The sequence below is a fragment of the Falco cherrug genome, chromosome 3 (genome assembly GCF_023634085.1).
Source record: "Falco cherrug isolate bFalChe1 chromosome 3, bFalChe1.pri, whole genome shotgun sequence".
Lineage (NCBI taxonomy): Eukaryota > Metazoa > Chordata > Aves > Falconiformes > Falconidae > Falco > Falco cherrug.
This window is the reverse complement of record NC_073699.1, coordinates 94,780,432-94,796,795: the sequence shown is the minus strand read 5'-3', so window position 1 is coordinate 94,796,795 and position 16,364 is coordinate 94,780,432. Positions and strand designations below refer to the sequence as shown.

Sequence of the window (16,364 nt, the reverse complement as noted above, 5' to 3'; positions counted from 1 at the left end):
GTGATTACAAAGCAGAGAGAAGAAAGCTGTTCAGTTCCAAGCACAGAGATTCAACTATAAGTAAAAAGGAAAAACATGCTTTTAGCAGCTAAGACCACTTTAAAATGAGCTTCATTCTCAATTCTTTATGTTTTGAAGTCATTCACACCTGTGCAATGCAAATGTAATACTAGGGCTCTGGCTCACTGGCAGAGGTGTACAAAGCAAGCAGGTGAGAAAACAGAACTGCTAAAATGTAAAAGCAGAACCAAAATATGACTGTGCGATGACACTGTAATGACCAGGCTGACCTTGGTGCTCAGGCCATGGATCACACCAGGCAAGACTGTTTAATTATTACTATACCAGTGCACCCCTTTTTTTTTTTTTTTTTTAAATACAGATAAGGTGTCTGTGTAAAAACACACCATTAAAAAGCTTTCTACTAAAATAAGTTAGTATTCACTTTGTGCAGCTTGTTCAAGAAGCAAGCCAGGATTTGCTGCATTTATGACAAGCTGCACCTATGCACAAAAAGTTTATGTAAGCAATGCCTGTTGCCTTGCATTACACTCTTCTCTGAGACAATTCCGATCTGTCAGCATTGGAAATAGGGTTTTTTTTCTTTAAGAAAAGGAAAGGAAATGCAGAGCCAAATTTTAAACAAAATTAATCAGTCTTGATCTTGATTAACAGTAATGCTAACATTCAATCCTTCTACATTTTGTATTTCAGTAAAGATGCAAATGCCAAATATTTACACCCATCGTTCTGTTACCAAGAAGTTAAACAAACACTATGTTATGCTCTGCATTACCTGAGACCCGCAAAGGGAAATGAACATTTAGCATTCTTCTACTTGTAATTCTGAAAACACACAAGGGTAGACCAAAACCTTAAATTTTCATCCACGCAGCTCACTAACACTATGCTGCCCATGTTGTGGATGTCAACAAATAAAAAGTGTTAATTTCTAGGTGAAGGTTGGTATAATTTTGTTCCTTTCCTGTCTTGTACTCTTTAGCAACTGCCACAAATAAGAAGCAAAGAAAACAAAACAAGAATGAAACATATCCTGAGACAGATGTCATTAATACACAGTTATGTTACTATCCTCCCACTGAAATCTCTAATACATACCGTGCATAAAAGTTCTGCCTTTGTTGTTGTTATTTTCCTTTCTGTCTCACATTATTTGCAGAATCAACGCAGCTCTCTTTATGAGCAAAGAAAATCCTATGCTGACCTAAAAATAATACAACTAGGCAGAACAGAAAGATGGGCGATTCCCTGCTGTTGACTCATGCCTGCACCAGGGACAGGAGCAGGCTCCCAGCCTCTGCACCAGCCCTGTGCACTGCTGAGGAGGATGGCAAGGAAGGGGAGACGGAGAAAGGAGGGTTTTAAATATAAGGGCTTTCACCACCTGTGAAAGAAAAACTAGCAAGTTACAGATGTATTCCCCTTCAGGAAAGCATTCCTTTGCTTCTCTCACTTCTTTTGGGGCAAGGCAAAGGGAGGGAGATGAGAGAGAACAAGTCGGTTTCTGCTCCTGTGCAACCCCACCCAGGTCCAAATACTCATCTCCTTTTGGATGAAAACCCCTTCCTGGCCTCCACACCCAGGGCCCTGGGAAATAACATCCAACAGCTGCACTAATCTCTCCCACTTGCTGCAGATGAGTGATGGAAAAGCAGCAGTGCTGTGAACGCTGCTCCTGCCTTCCCCCGGGGATCCCTGTGGGTCCTCCCACTGTCCTGTGATGACCGTTCCTGCCTCCTTCCCGCACAGCATCACAGCGTGTCTGACCCCGAAGGACCTGCTGCTCTCCCATAACCACCTTGTCCAACGCTATGGGTCAGCGCAAAACCACGAGCGCACAGTAGCACCGGGAACCAGCTCCCTGCCAGGCGTGACAGGCTGGGGAGGCTCCCCTCCCCTTTCCCAGTGCGTAGAGGGACAGACACCGCTCACCAGAAGTTCAGTGCACGCTGCTTCACCTCCTCAGCAAAGGCAGGACTTTAAACTTTTCCTCCCCCCCACCTCCCCACCAGCTGTCCCGACTCTGCTACCAACATGTCCCGTTGCTCCCTTTAATCCTCCGTTCCCTCAAAGAAGCCACCCTTGGGTGCAGCAAAGGCTGAGACCACTGCACCAGCCCTTCTATTAATAGAGGGATGCACAATGCTATGTGCATTCCTACAGCTGCGCTGTGGTCCAGGCGAGAAAAGTATCGTGTGGGAGCCAGGGCAGATCTGATATAAACCAGGGTGATGTCGTGCTTCAGAAACTTGTCGGCATGCTGCAGAGCCAGTGTCTGTACCAGACTACTGTGACTCTTGCAGCCAGAGTAACTCAAGTGAATTTAACCCCTTTAAGGTTTAACGAGCCATCCTGTGCCATCTTTTAACTTCCTTTGTGTGTGAGCAAAGAAAAATCAGGAAAAAAGATTTCATTTCTTCCCAACTCTGTAATAAATTGCACGTACCCGAAACACTTCAACAGTGCCAAATTTAAATACCTCTGCCCTGCTGGAACAGTAGCCTACTCTACCATTCACTTCAACAGAATTAACATGCAATTAAAAACAAATAAAGGGAAAATGCGAGATGGCCTGCAGACATTTGCACAAAAGTCGTTCATTTTCTCAGAATGACCATTTTACTCAATAAAGGTCAAAGTTTTAAAAACCGGAAGCGTCAAGAAATTGGCTAGAGAGAATCATGGTGCAAGAGCTGAAGATCAACATAAGTAGCAATGAAGGGTTTAAAAATTAGAGCAAGCATACCTGAGAGGGGAAAAAAGCATGACCAATACAGTTCTCTGCAGCTACCAAAACTGGAAGCTGTACAGCATCCAGAACAAAAGTCATTATTTGTGCACACAAACTCCAGCGGACCTCCTGGTATTCTTTCAGGGTAAGAAAAGCAAAGTTCTTCCTGCCTTTTAACACATCTTACAAAAATGGAAGCCAAGTACTTGCGCAGTTTTAACATTAATGGCAAGAGTTAAAAAAAATAGATATCTATGTGTTACCATGTTTAAAAAGCAACACTGCTTTTCACAAGTAAGGTAAGAAGAAACACATCTACAGCCGCCTCTCTATCCTGTAACCATCCACTGATGACAACAGGGCTCACAATAGGCGCAGCCGAATCTGGACTGAACACCCTTGCCCTTATCTACATTCGCAGGTAAGCTATGCTCAGCACGCAGACGTGACTGCTAACACAATAAGCAGCCAGTGCTTTGAGACAGCCTGTGTATAAACAAACCCTGGCCATCGGGATCAGGCAGGCATGCTAATAACCTATTTTGGCTCAGCTCTCCTTCCCTCCTGTATTCCCTTTTACGAGCAGCTTTCCTCTACCATCAGCTTTGCATTTTACCCACTTTCTATTCTTGCAACCGAGCTAAGATATTCAATGCCATGTGACAAACCACACAGTTTCACATGAGAGCGTCACTCCCCGTGTCCATTCACTATCTGATATTTGTACTCAGCTGCTCTTGATTCCCAGTCTCCTCGCACAATGAGCTCCCTGATGTGAGCTGACCACTTCTAGGCCAGCATTGGACTCGCACTGCTCTTCTGATGGTTCCCATCTCCCTTTTCTGAACAGAAACTTCAGAAAGCACTTAAAATGCAGTTCTGGTCTGCTTTTGCAAGCCAGCATACAGATGCTTAACTCGCTGATTTTACTTCTCCATTTGCTCAGTAAAAGGACGCATTCCCCAGCTTGCTTGCATACCCTCTCCTCTGCTTTATCAACATTGAGCTGAATTGTACCACAGCATATTTTTGGTCCTAGCATTTACGAGAGCTGGATTTCATTGCCACCAGCTGGCTCGCAGAATTGCTCCTGCACTGAAAATGCTGCCAACAGAGATCAGGATTTGGTCCCTAGTTCCTATCAGCAAGACACCAAAGAAGCAGCTCACAGAGCAGAGCAGAGAAGAGCAGAGCAAGAGAGTCAGCCAAAATCAGCAATGCCACACAACTGACCCTTGCGCACCTCCATCCTTGGCTGTAACAAGCCTTGCAGCATTGACTCTGTTAGTACCTCTAGCAGCAGTTCTTACCAAAACTACCCGTGCTGGTACAATCTCAAACAATGATTACAAAGGGAACTACTGCAGCCATAGTGTGCCAAACCCCAAGGTCAAGGAGGTCCATGAACATGTCTATGCTGGAGTGCTTTCCATCCCTCTCTTGGTACTCAAAAATCTAAACAACCTCAGAATTATCCAGCTGCATTAGAAGTGCACAACATTTCATATCTTGTAGTGCTAACAAGGAATGAGGCTTATCCATGTGCACACCAACAGTCATGACAGAGATGGAAAAGTAGTATGAAATTTCACCATGAAAACTACTTGTCATTCACGCTTCAAGTTGCCTTCAGTAACAGTAGTGTCAACTACTAGGAATCTGTAATGTCACTAACTCCCTCTTCTCACAAAAGGCTGACCATGTATAGAAAGCAACATGCCTCACAAAAATGAAGTCAGAAAGATTATTCCCTGCTATGTAAAGAGAGAAAAGATATAAAGTGAATTCCTAAAGTTGCTTAAGTAGGCATTGGCAAAAACAGGAATGACACTTAACGGGCTTTATCTGGTGGTTTTTTTCCTCTTTTACATCCTGCACAAGGTACTTCTACTCAGTCACATTGCTGCTCTATACACAACTCAGTCTTGTTAGTACCAGTGTCTTTTCTACTGGTGCTAATGATTGAAACTACCTCTGTAACCTTTAAATTTAGATTATTTATTTTCTTGGCTATTTTATCTTCCCAAAGTCAATGTGCAGAACTGCCCTGAAGAACTGTAACTGGGCAATAAATATATAATATTCTAAGGAGCTGGAATAATTTTGACTCCAAACCCACTTCCTTTTGTCTTGACTTAAATGGAGCTGCTCATGTGCACTGGCTAAACTTATTTAAGACTAGGATGTAGGTCCAGGTGCCTTGTAGCATCCCACCACCTGACACCATGCACTGAAGAATGGGGATGTGCTCACAGAGGGGGAAACCTTGTGACCAGCCCGACTGCATCGTCAGCTGCATGTGGTATCTTGTCAAACTGTTTACCCACAGAGTCCAGGAGACCATTTAAGTTGTCCACTCCTTCTGAGTGAAGCCAGGTAACACCAAGACACAATGACAGCATTTTCCACCTGGGGTGTTTTCAGAAACAAGAGCTCACAGTGGTTACCCTGGCAAAAGTGGAGGCAGCTGACAACAGACACCAACGGTCAGGGTGTCCTGACACTACATCCCAGGACCTGAGCTCCTCTGTTGCTATGCCAGCTACCGATCTAACTATTCAAAACAACAGCTTTCCATGGTGGTATTCAACCTCTAGCCAATTTGACTTCACAAGTTTCTACAAAATTTGGCTAGGCTGTCTTGAAGAACAAGGTGGACTGTGAATGGCTTTTGGTTTTCTTTGTTTGGAAGTTCTACAAAAGCACATTACCCTGGGACAAGAGAACTGCTTTTGCTGTCCTTGTGAAAATATGCCCGAGATTTGGCAAGTTACAAAGCTTAATATATTATATCACTGTTTGGACATGCTCCGTAAAAGGTCAAAAAACATAACCTACCCTGAATCCATTCACAGCAACAGGCATCTACTGGTTCTGGTCACCTGGTCAGCTCAGTGACTGAGGCAGACAGTGTCTTTCACACTCTGCAACGTCTATTCATTTCTTGTCTCACACAAAGAGTCAGCAGAAACAAATCCCGTAACTGAAGGCAATGCCACACTGAACGAAATACGATCAGAAAGTCCTCGTAACAGTCATTAAGATCCAGGCTTTTACCACTGTCAAACTGCACAACCATCCTTGCTCAGAACTGATGTTGAAACAAGTCTCTAAGAAAGGAGGTAACTGCAACCTACCACCACCTCCCTCCTCAGGAAGATACACGCGTGAGAGGCAGCATAAATGTAAATGTCTCCTTGCTGCTGTGGGGAAGGAAAAATTAAAAACCCTTTAGCTGTTGGTACAGAATACTGTAAAAGAAGCCTCCTGGAGAAGAAATATAAAGGGTATGCTCTGGTTACAATGAAACCCAACAGAGGAATTTTATAGTGCATACTCTTTTTTAAAAGCCACACGTTTTACTTTAAGCCTCTTCCATTGTACTTGCCAAAGGAAGAGGAGAAACCTCACATAGCGCCTGGAGAGCTTTCTCCCCAGGAAATCCTCACGTCTCTTTTGCTTGCGCTGCTGATGTTGCTCAGAGCTGTCTGTCAGCCGACCTTTACAAGCACATTACCATGTTTGACAGCAACCCTCTGCCACAAAAGCTTCCAGAGAAGTTACCCCGCTCCCCGAGGTTTCTCGTTTTCCCTATTGGCTGCACAGTGTTTCACTGCTCTGCTAATTATATCAACACTTAAGATACAAACTCACCAAAATAGATGGTGTCCCGAGGCCCCAGCTGCAGGGGAACAGACATCTTCCTTAAATAATCCAGGTAGAGGGAAAAGGGGGGCCGAAAGCACCCCTGGGCCACCTCCCACAGCTAATGGGGACTGCAGGAACCTCGCTGGGACCAGCTCATGTCACTAATTAGGGTGCAGGTCCCAGGGCTTCAAAGGGACAGAGACTGACCAGGGGGGGTAATGCAATGAAGGAGATGCAGTACCACAGCCCATTGTCAGCTGGACAAAGGGCCCTATTATTGCTCCCAAGAGCAGGGCAGTTCTTACCGTAATTAGGAGACAAAGATGCACGATTTAGAATTTTACATAATCAAGAGATACTCTCCCACGCGGGAGCCCCTCTCACACAATCAGTGGATTAAGTATTGTTTATTCTGCTGCAAGTAAACAAAGAGGTGCTCCCCGCTTGAGGCTTTACATGAAAAAGCAGTACTGGGGAAGACAATGCGGGGTGTCTTTTCAGCTGACTTTGAACAGCTAACCCTGTGATTTAAAGTTGTTCATTTGACAGTATCTGGAAGGGTAATGGCCCACCCTGTAAATTAGCTGCTCACTTGCTGATCCGGGGGCTGCCAGACAGCCTTACCTTTTCTGCTGCTTAGCAGAGGGGGGCCAGAACAGACAGACTCAGACAGCTCTGGGGGCAACAGGCTGTATTTACACAACAGCACTACAATGGCAGGATTAAAGGACCACAAGGAAGCCAGGCAGAAGCTCCTGCCCACCCGGGCACTTTGCTACTGCAAGGGATGCATTCCTGAAAGGATGTTGGTACCACCATCAAGGCAATGCACACTGGTGTGCTGCTCCAGAGCCGATGGCTACAAATGTTTTTATGCCAACTACTGGTGGAGCAAAAGGGAGTCAGATGTTTGCCCTGTGGTTTACAAAGAAAGGCACAGCTAGGCAGATTGAGCATCACTTATTTTTGGTCACGACGAAACAGTCTGTGCTGGGCTACCTAGATAGCTTCAAACTGACTGCCAGACCCGGAGCATCTGGCTCAGATGCGCATCTGGTACCTGCCTTACAGAATTCCCGATCAAGTGACTCTGCTTCTACAATACTGGCAATAAGAAGAGACTGAGGGTGTTCTGCTCCCTACCCTTCACTCAAAACACAGCTGCTACGCTTTTTTGCTTGTTTGAACTTCAAGGAGAGTTCTTCCTCCTCGTCTTTACAATAAGGAAACACCAAGATTTGATGAGTCCTTCTAACATTTTGTAGTTTACTACCCCACTGCGAGCACACCCATACACACGTACCTCCTGCTCTGATACTCTAGCATAATACTGCCTTTTCTTCACCTCTTTCACTCAAATCACCCTTAAGACTCACCAAGAGGAATCACTTTAGCCACACGAACTCAGAGCTGAGAATGTCGTGCCACATTCAGTGTATCTTGTTGAATCCTATGAACAGTCTTGCAGAACCCTGGGAACCAGGGGATTACAGCCCCTGCCTGCCAAGGATTTTAACCTATTTCCTTTGGGATGAGAGAGTCTACCTCAACTGCAGCCCAGCCTGCTCTGCTTCCCAGAGGATTTTCTGTTAGATTGGGCCAAGCAGAGACAGTGTCATTTGATTGTCTAGACCAGGACAAAAGGTGTGTTTTAAACCAGATAGGCAGGGCAAGTTGCATTTGAATATGTTAGCTGACCAGGGAGAACCACACCTTCCTTGTTCTGTCCTATCTCCACTGTCTTAAATTACTAAAGCATTTGACAAAACCCCCTTACCATCTTCTAGACTAGTCCATGAAGACCAACATCCCAGCACCACCCTTAACTCATGCCCACAGAACCTGACAATTGTGGCTTTGATTTAGGGACACATTTTAGTCTTTGTTGCTCAACATCATCAAGGGTAGCAAAATCCATTTCAGAGGAATATTATCCAAAAGCAAGTCTCCTAATCCTAGAGAAAGAGTCGCAAGAGGAATAGCATGTTTGCACAGCCACTGTGTCTTTCTGGAGCAGACTGCAAAGCTGCCAAGCTAGAAGAGTTACCTATTCTGTTATCTTTTATACATCACTCACAGCAAGAGAATCCAGCTCTCCACTCAGGTCCATGGCATATAACTTTGCAAAGAGGTCATATCTTCACAGAAGCTTGAAAATGAGGCTAATGCCAGGATAAGCCTAGTATGACAGCTGCTTTCTCTAAAGCATATAAAGTGTATGGCAAAATTACCTCAGACTCCCTTTTGTGGGGGTTGCAGAGCTCTTACCAGAGAACAACTGTTTCAATTTTGCTCTACAATAAAAATTTACTTCATCTACTTCAGAAACTGCAAACTCCATTTAATTAACTACTATTTGCTGGACCAAGTTTAAGAAAGACCTTTCCAACTCGTTTCCCCAGTAATTACAGCACTTAGAACGCCTTTTAGAATAGTTTTACACCTATTTACCAAAGTTTTTTAATTAAAAAATTTGGAAAATTTAATAAAATTAATCATGTTTAATAGAATGGGGTGGCTCTGCTCCATGCCATTCTATTAAGAAACTATATTCAGGAGAGAGTGTTGACACTTAAAGATGCTGAATTCTGCACCCCTGCAAAAAGTTCATTAGAGTCCAATGTCCCACAATAAGCTTAAAACACTGACACACATCTGCAAATGGACAATCTCCTTTTCTAAAATAGCAGCCTTTCTACATGTATAAACTAGACTTGGAATAGCTCTTTTATATCTTCATGTATCTGGTTCTATGGTTTTTTTATGGTAAAAAAAACCAGGGAATAAAATACCAGTAGTCCCAGGGGCAATTACATGAATCAAAACAAAACACCCAAGCACCTTCCCAAACAATTTATAACTAATTTTTCCTTGTTAAGAGAAGCTGATTTAAGCCAAAATCTTCATCATTCCCCAACCTTAACACGCAGAAAAAACATAACATGTTTTATTCCAAGTCTGGAACCAGAAACTCATCTATCTTCACTCACTCTCATGACAGCCAACAAAGACTTTCTATCCAGCTGCTGCCTTTTCCCCAGTCAGAATAATCCCAGAGGTTGGTACCTGAATACTTTTATTAAGTTTTGCTTCAAGTTTTAAGCATCTTTTGTTTAACTTGTTAAAGTGTTGCAGTGTTGGCATTTTACAATTTTATTTAACAACAGCAATGGGTTCAGAGGGGAGGCAGGGATGCCTTAATTTCTTCTAAAAACATTCCCAGCCATTAACTGGCAAGATTTCCTGTATTTTCAAAAAATAACAAAATTAAGCCCTACAGCACCCTGGTAACACAAGATGAAGCAGAAACATTTAAAAACCTGTTCAAAATCACAAGGAGGGGCAGCTCACCGTGCAGGGGGCTGAAAGGCTCCTGCCCCTTCCCAAGCCAGCTCCCTTAGGCCATCTGGTGACCAGAAACACTCTCGGGACTATTTCTTACCTCAGCGAATTATCTGGATGTGTGTCCATGTGGGACTCCAGCCCATACTTGCAAAAAAAAGCTTTGCAACACACTGGACAATGATAAACTTCCTCCTCAGCCTTCTTATCCCCTTCACCGGAGTGACCATCCTCGACAACCTTCAGAGAGAGGGAAAAAACCTCACTAGACCAAATTTCAAGCCATAAACCAAACATGCAATCCATTCAAAGTCTTCCTCCTAAAAATGAAGTAGCGGGCTTCATCCATAACTTTGCTGCAGGCAACCAGAAATTACTCATTTCGGCAACAGAGAGAGGGTAAGCGACCGGGCCTCTGTGTGTGTGTGAGGACATGCACAACCAAAGAGGAGGCTCAGGAGAAGATAAAGTGTGCAGCTAAGTCACGGATAAATGAGAAACTGCAATTTGAACAACTTATAAACCCATATGTTTATATAACACTGAACTAGCATTCCTCCCCCTTCAGAAAGCCAGGCGAGCTGTCAGCTTAAATTATTTATGCTGCTGAGATACTGCCAACTGCTAACTCAAGTGGTCCAGGGAAAAGCAGCGAACTTCTGCATGTTTTCTATAGCCCTCCTCTGATTACAGGGAGAAAAGCATGCACACAACAAGGGATACTGTGCTAAATGGAACTGCTACTAGCTTGCCATTTAGAGATAGCAAGTGGAAAGGGTCGAATTAATTTTGGCAGCCACGACACATTTTGTACAAATGATTGAAATGCACTAAAATATTTCATAAAAAAAACCCTAATGGAAATGTCTAGCCTTCAAATAAATATTTTCTTGTTGCTCTTGCAACTCCAATAATGCAAAATTGTGCTACTGTGAAAGGGAAATGTACTGCAGATTTTTTTTTCCCCCTTTGGGTCAAGACAAAACCAGACCTAAGCTGTCACTGCTTTTGAAGCAAACACTGCTTTTTTGCAAGTTCAAATCACTATCCTGCAAGACTACTATGAATTAAATAGGAGGTAAAAAAAAAAAGTTCATCCTCTTGTCATCCAACATCAATTATCTCATATAAATCATAAGTAAACCCAAAAATCTGAACAATAAAGAATTGAGACAATTTAATTCTTTCAATCTCTGAAATTAGACATTCTTTTTAAATCTCAGACAACAGTGCTGGCTACACAGGACAAGCACGGCATCTTAAAATATATACAGGGCTGTAAAAAGACCAGATTTTAGTATTTCTGTTCTAACTGCATGAACTCAACAGCTGACATATTAGGAGGTAGCGAGGAATGTCTTTTGCTTTATGCTCCATAAAGAACCTTTTTTGCAGGTGTCCTCTCCTCTCTGTCCATCTCAACATCATGACTAAACTTCCGTTTCGAAGATAATCGCCTGCGCTTCAGCGGCGACGGGGGAGTTGTGCTTGCTGTGCTGTTCGGATCCTTCTCATGAATCTTCATGTGCCTGAGCAGGGGGGGGAAGAAGACACTGTCAGCAGGCAAATCGGGGTGGAAAGTCCATGTAAATTTTAACACCAACAGCACTTCTTAAAGGACACCGGCAGAGATCACATAAACCAGACTGAACTTTTAAAAAACAGCTAGGGCACAATCCAGCACCGGCCCTTGGTGGCACCCAGGACCATGCAGGGCTGCAGCAGAGAGCCCAGTAGCTCTCCCCCGTGCCCCAACCCACAGCATGGCACTTGCCCCGCTACCATCTAGCACCATGCGCACCATGGCTGCCCCTTATCATCCAAGAAGCCCTGCTTCTGCCTAATACTGCACCGTAACCTACATGCCTGGCCTCCCAGTCTTGTGATGGGCTAGTAACTAAAAGCCCACAGCTTTGCATCCACTTCTCTCAGTGCAAAAGAAGTGCCCCACCTTCAGCTGGTTCTCCTTTTACAGTTTGGACAACACCCCAGATGGATCTGCATACGCCAATGTCACAGCAACACTTCTAAAATACATGTTTCCTTCTCATCCTTAGCACACTGGTGCACCCCAATATTGAATTCCACCTGCAACACTGAAGTCAAGATACACCTGGTCACACCATTATGCTACAGCAGGTATGGCTTGCAAAACTGTATTGCCACAGCATGATCACAAACCTGCTTCTCCAGGAAAACAACTATTCCTTGTCACAAAGACACTGAAAAGGGGAGAGGGACAAAATGGCTCAGGAAGCAATCTCATGAGTATCTGTAGACCTGACCTGCTTGCCTCTTGGTTTTCCATATTTGCAACCCGAGGAAGACACCGTCACCTAGTTCCCTTCAGTCACATGAAAGGTATTGCTCCTGTGATTCTTTTTTGAGTACTCACAAGCTCAAATTGTAGTATTTCCTTTTTAATGTAGGGCCTTTAGCCTTACTTCAAATTTATAGTGCTTTTGAGAAAAAAAAAAATCAAACTTCTGCTCCTTCATGCAACAGAAATTTTTGCTTCTAATTGCTAGAAATGGGAGCACAGGAGAGAGTTGCTCTTTGTCCCTAGGACTGACTTCAAAGCAGCATGAGGGAGACAATGTCAATGGCATTTGGGCACATCCTTCAGAAGTCACACCCACAACTCGGCTCAGGACCGTGTCATTTAACTTGACTGTGCACTATCATGTTCAAACATGAGAGAATGTTGTAACCTAGACAAGTCTCATATGTCCTCATAACCGCTTGGGTGTTATGACATAAAATCCGTTTTAGTTTTGGATGCCAAGGGCATGATTCTTTAAGATAACACACTGGACCAAACTGACCCACGGGCAGATGGCTGGAGCTGCTGGAAGGACTGTCCCCCTCACACAATGCTTTTTTTAATGTTTCCTTTCACAAACTCTCAACCTTTTCTTTGGGTTTGTTTTTTTTTTTTTTTTTTAAAAAAAGGCATCTAAATTACCATCTCAAACTACAGCCAGGCTTCTGAGGGTGTTATGCAGGAACAGCCTCAAGCCAGAAACACGACACGTACCAGAACCACTGCAAGATCAAAATGGCTGTTCAGCTACTGCCTGCTTTCGACACTTGGCAAGGCTGGGGCTGCTCAGAGGACCAGGTCCACACGAGGAAGAACATGGCCTTCCCCAGACCCCCCAGGAACCCTCAGTGGTCACACAAATGGCGGAAAGACACTGGTGACACCTGTCAGTCACACTGTGGGAGGTTCAAGCAGGAGAGAGCACCTGTGTGCAGATGCGCCCAGCAGGTCAGGCACAGTATCACGGAAATGCTGCTGAATTTGTCTCACCTCTTTCCCGGCTGAGCAGAAGGAAGGCTGAAGGTCTGAGGGTTTGGCTCTCTCCAGGCTCGACAGCACCCGGGGAGAACCTGGAGCACTGACGTAGCCTTGGAGTGCAGTGCACTGCCCTGCCTCAGCCCTCTGCTACTGCCACCACAGGCACCACTGGTAACCGATTTATCTGCATGAATCCGGTGCTATCTGGCCTCACAAAACCTGCAAGAAAGGCATCTGCAGGTACTGTACTGCCTCGTTTTATTTAGGTTTTTTTTCTTTCCCTGTGGCACTGATTTAACTCCTCATGCTAGCTAGAGCTTCCTACAAGTGAGACATAAACAGCGTGAGGAGCAGTTGTCTGTATGCACACAAGGATAAGGGAGAAGAAACCAGGTACTTCCTCAAAGGGTTTCTGTCAGCAATAGCTGAAGGTAAAACTCAAAAAGCAACTGGGAACAACAAAACATAGTATTCAATTGCACTGGCAAAGCACAACCTGGAAGGTGGTTTGTTGGTTGCCCGCCCCCCCCTTTTCTTTTTTGGTAAAAACTACTTTCCAGTTTTGATGAGCTCTTGAAAGCATGACAGAGGCTTTTGCATGTGCCTGTCTGTTCCTCCACCCCAGACACACACACAGACTGCACGCTTAACCTTCTGGCAGCTCGGTTGATGCTTAGCTAGTATTACTTGGCCAGTTACTTTTCAGATAGCTAGAAAGGAAAAGCAGTCAAGCTAAATCATATTCACCCAGAAAACAAACAAACATCAAAAAAAATCTGCTACGCATTAAGCGTGGGACTTTTTGTTCCTATTTTCTTTTACAGTCTCTTTTCTGCCAGTAGCAAGTATGCAGAACTCCTGTTTAGTAGCTACCTATGCAAAACAGCTTCCTTAGGGCTAAGTTCTTTCCTCCTGCTCTTTGCCCACCTGTTGAACTCTTGTCTGTTTTGATGGAGCTGCTCCTACCTGAGAGGGGTGCGACTGCACGTCCACAATGTACCAACAGGAGAAACTGAGACCTCCAGGTCAGTGCCCATCCAGCCTGGCACCTCTCCCTGGCATGACCTAATGCATGCAAACACACTGGCTCCTGCAAGTCCCAAAAGCAGTCCAGCCGTGTTTGCAATATAACACATGCTAATTAGGCAGGGCTTGCTAACGTGGGTGCAGCACCACAGTGATGGGGCTTTGCTACATCTGGTGTCAAAGTCACTGGCTGCCTGCAGTTGCAGTTCTCCTTCCTGCAATGTGCATGGTTATGCCATGCCCTAAAAATGAGAGCTGAATCCATACCCACAGCAAGGAATGTGGTAATCCCTTCATGTGTTAGCTTTGCATATTTGAAAGGAAGCAACCCGAGCTATTGAGCTATAAACAGGAAGACACCCTAACTGCACCTTTGACTTCTACTGTGTAGGTCAAATATCACAGCCGCCGTGATAGCTCTCTGCATGCGATCATTAAGGAAAAAAGAAAAATCCGAAACCAAAGCAGCAGGTTCCAGAGTTCTCAAGGAGAGTCCCAACCTGTCCACGTTACAGCCAGCAGGTTTGTTCCTTTGGCAGGTTAAGCAAGTTTCACTACATCATGTCAAGGGTGGAGAGGAAAAAGATTACTAGAGCTACAGCCCAAGATAAGCGGGAAGATAAAGTCGAGCAGTACAAAGGATAGACACGATCTTCATCTCCCTCTTTTACTTTGCAACGTGGATGTCATTCTGCCTCGAGAAAACATTTATCACCCAGCTTGGGTTGAACTGCAACAGATGCCAAGTCACATCCACACATCCACATCCACAACCTTACTTCTAAAGTTAAACACTCCCTTCACCAAGGTTTCTCTTACTTTAAAAAAAATTCTAACTATAACTGGCGGGGGGGGGGGGAGCAGGGGGCAGGCAGTATTTGTGTTGCCTTATCCTTCTTTAGAAGAGTTTGCCTTGATTAGATCTCACATGTAATGCTGAAAATGCTCGACCTCACTGTTTAGCCTGCCAAGATACAAGGAGAACAGGAACAAAGCTGTGCTTAGAAGTTATTTTCCCATTGTGACTATAACAACATTTTTGGCCTGACAACACTGGCATACTTTGAATATGAAAGCCAGGCTTGTAAGTCAGCCTGGCTTTCAGCATCTTGCAATGATAAAGAAAAATGATATGACATCCGTCAGTTCCAAAAAAATAAAGATAAACGCTCAACACTTTAAGTGAGAATGTAGTGCAAAAAAAGAAGGGCAAAATAAGAACATGCACAGAAATGCTCACACTCAGCCACAGATGCAAGTTACAGTAACATGTGCCAGCAGCTCTGAAGAGACCACTACTGCAGTTCAGAAGAGAGCCAGAGCCACAGCAGATGAAACTTGGCTTTTTCTTCTAATTTAGATCAATGGAATATTGTGGCTCTGAGCCATCCTACAGAGCACCACAACAACTGCAGACAAGTTCAGGAAGGTACAGAGCCCTGAAACCTGCACTTCATATAGTGGTTATTAAGTCTCCCCAGCACGCATACAAGTACACATACACTTGGCCAGTACTGTGGGTGGAACACTAAAATGTAACCATGATACACAGAATGAAAAGAAGGAGATAAGTTTGAGCTTAATATTAGGGAGGACTCCCTTGCACTAACTGCTAGCTAGCCTTGATTAACCTCTCAAAGTGGTGGAACTCTAAAATGAGACCAGACAGAGCCAGAAGAATTTCCAAAGAATAATCCCAAAATGGAAAGAGGAAATTAAGTCTCTTCCAAACAATGTCTGATCCACCTCTGAACTAAACTCTTTAATGCTGAAGAACTGCTATGCAAAAAGAAAGCGCAGGTAACTTGCTACACACTGCCTTTCTCAGCACAGCTGTATGTGAAAAAACTCTCCTCCTAATCTCTTCCCTCCCCCTCACACAAGGAATTTCACAGGTGAGCCAAGAGGATCCAACTGTGCTACGACTGTGTGCCAGTCAGCCCTCCTGACAAAATCACATTTTTCAAGTGCTTGACTGCCTTTCATTCCATCCTTCCCGTGAGAATCACCTTCCGCTCCCCCCTCTTCTGCCACCACTTTCCTCTCCCCTCTAATGGTCACGTGAACAGGATGACTAAGATGAAACCGCCAAGAATTACCCCAGCTTCTTTCCTTTTTTTAGATTTTTTTAAAATTATTTTTTAGAACAAATGGGCAGAAAATTTTCAGCCCCGCACTGTAACTCAGAGTGTGATTTCAGAAGGGTGACTATTGCACCAAAACAGTAGCAAGTGAATACTTTGCTACTTTACATTGAAGAAGACACTTTTGTAATAATAAACAAATGCAGAACTC

At 44.2% G+C, this 16,364-nt stretch overlaps 1 protein-coding gene across 8 annotated transcripts in view; it reads right to left on the bottom strand.

Moving 5' to 3' along the window:
* RREB1 (ras responsive element binding protein 1) overlaps positions 1–16,364 on the bottom strand; it is a 125,905-nt gene that overhangs the window by 31,152 nt on the left and 78,389 nt on the right. For all 8 annotated transcript variants that reach the window (XM_055704321.1, XM_027799273.2, XM_005434890.4 and 5 more), the window contains 2 exons: positions 11,127–11,271; positions 9,843–9,982 (listed from right to left, as the gene is read on the bottom strand). In XM_055704321.1, the coding sequence (XP_055560296.1) occupies positions 9,843–9,982; positions 11,127–11,271 (285 nt within the window). The remainder of the gene's footprint in view (positions 1–9,842; positions 9,983–11,126; positions 11,272–16,364) is intronic.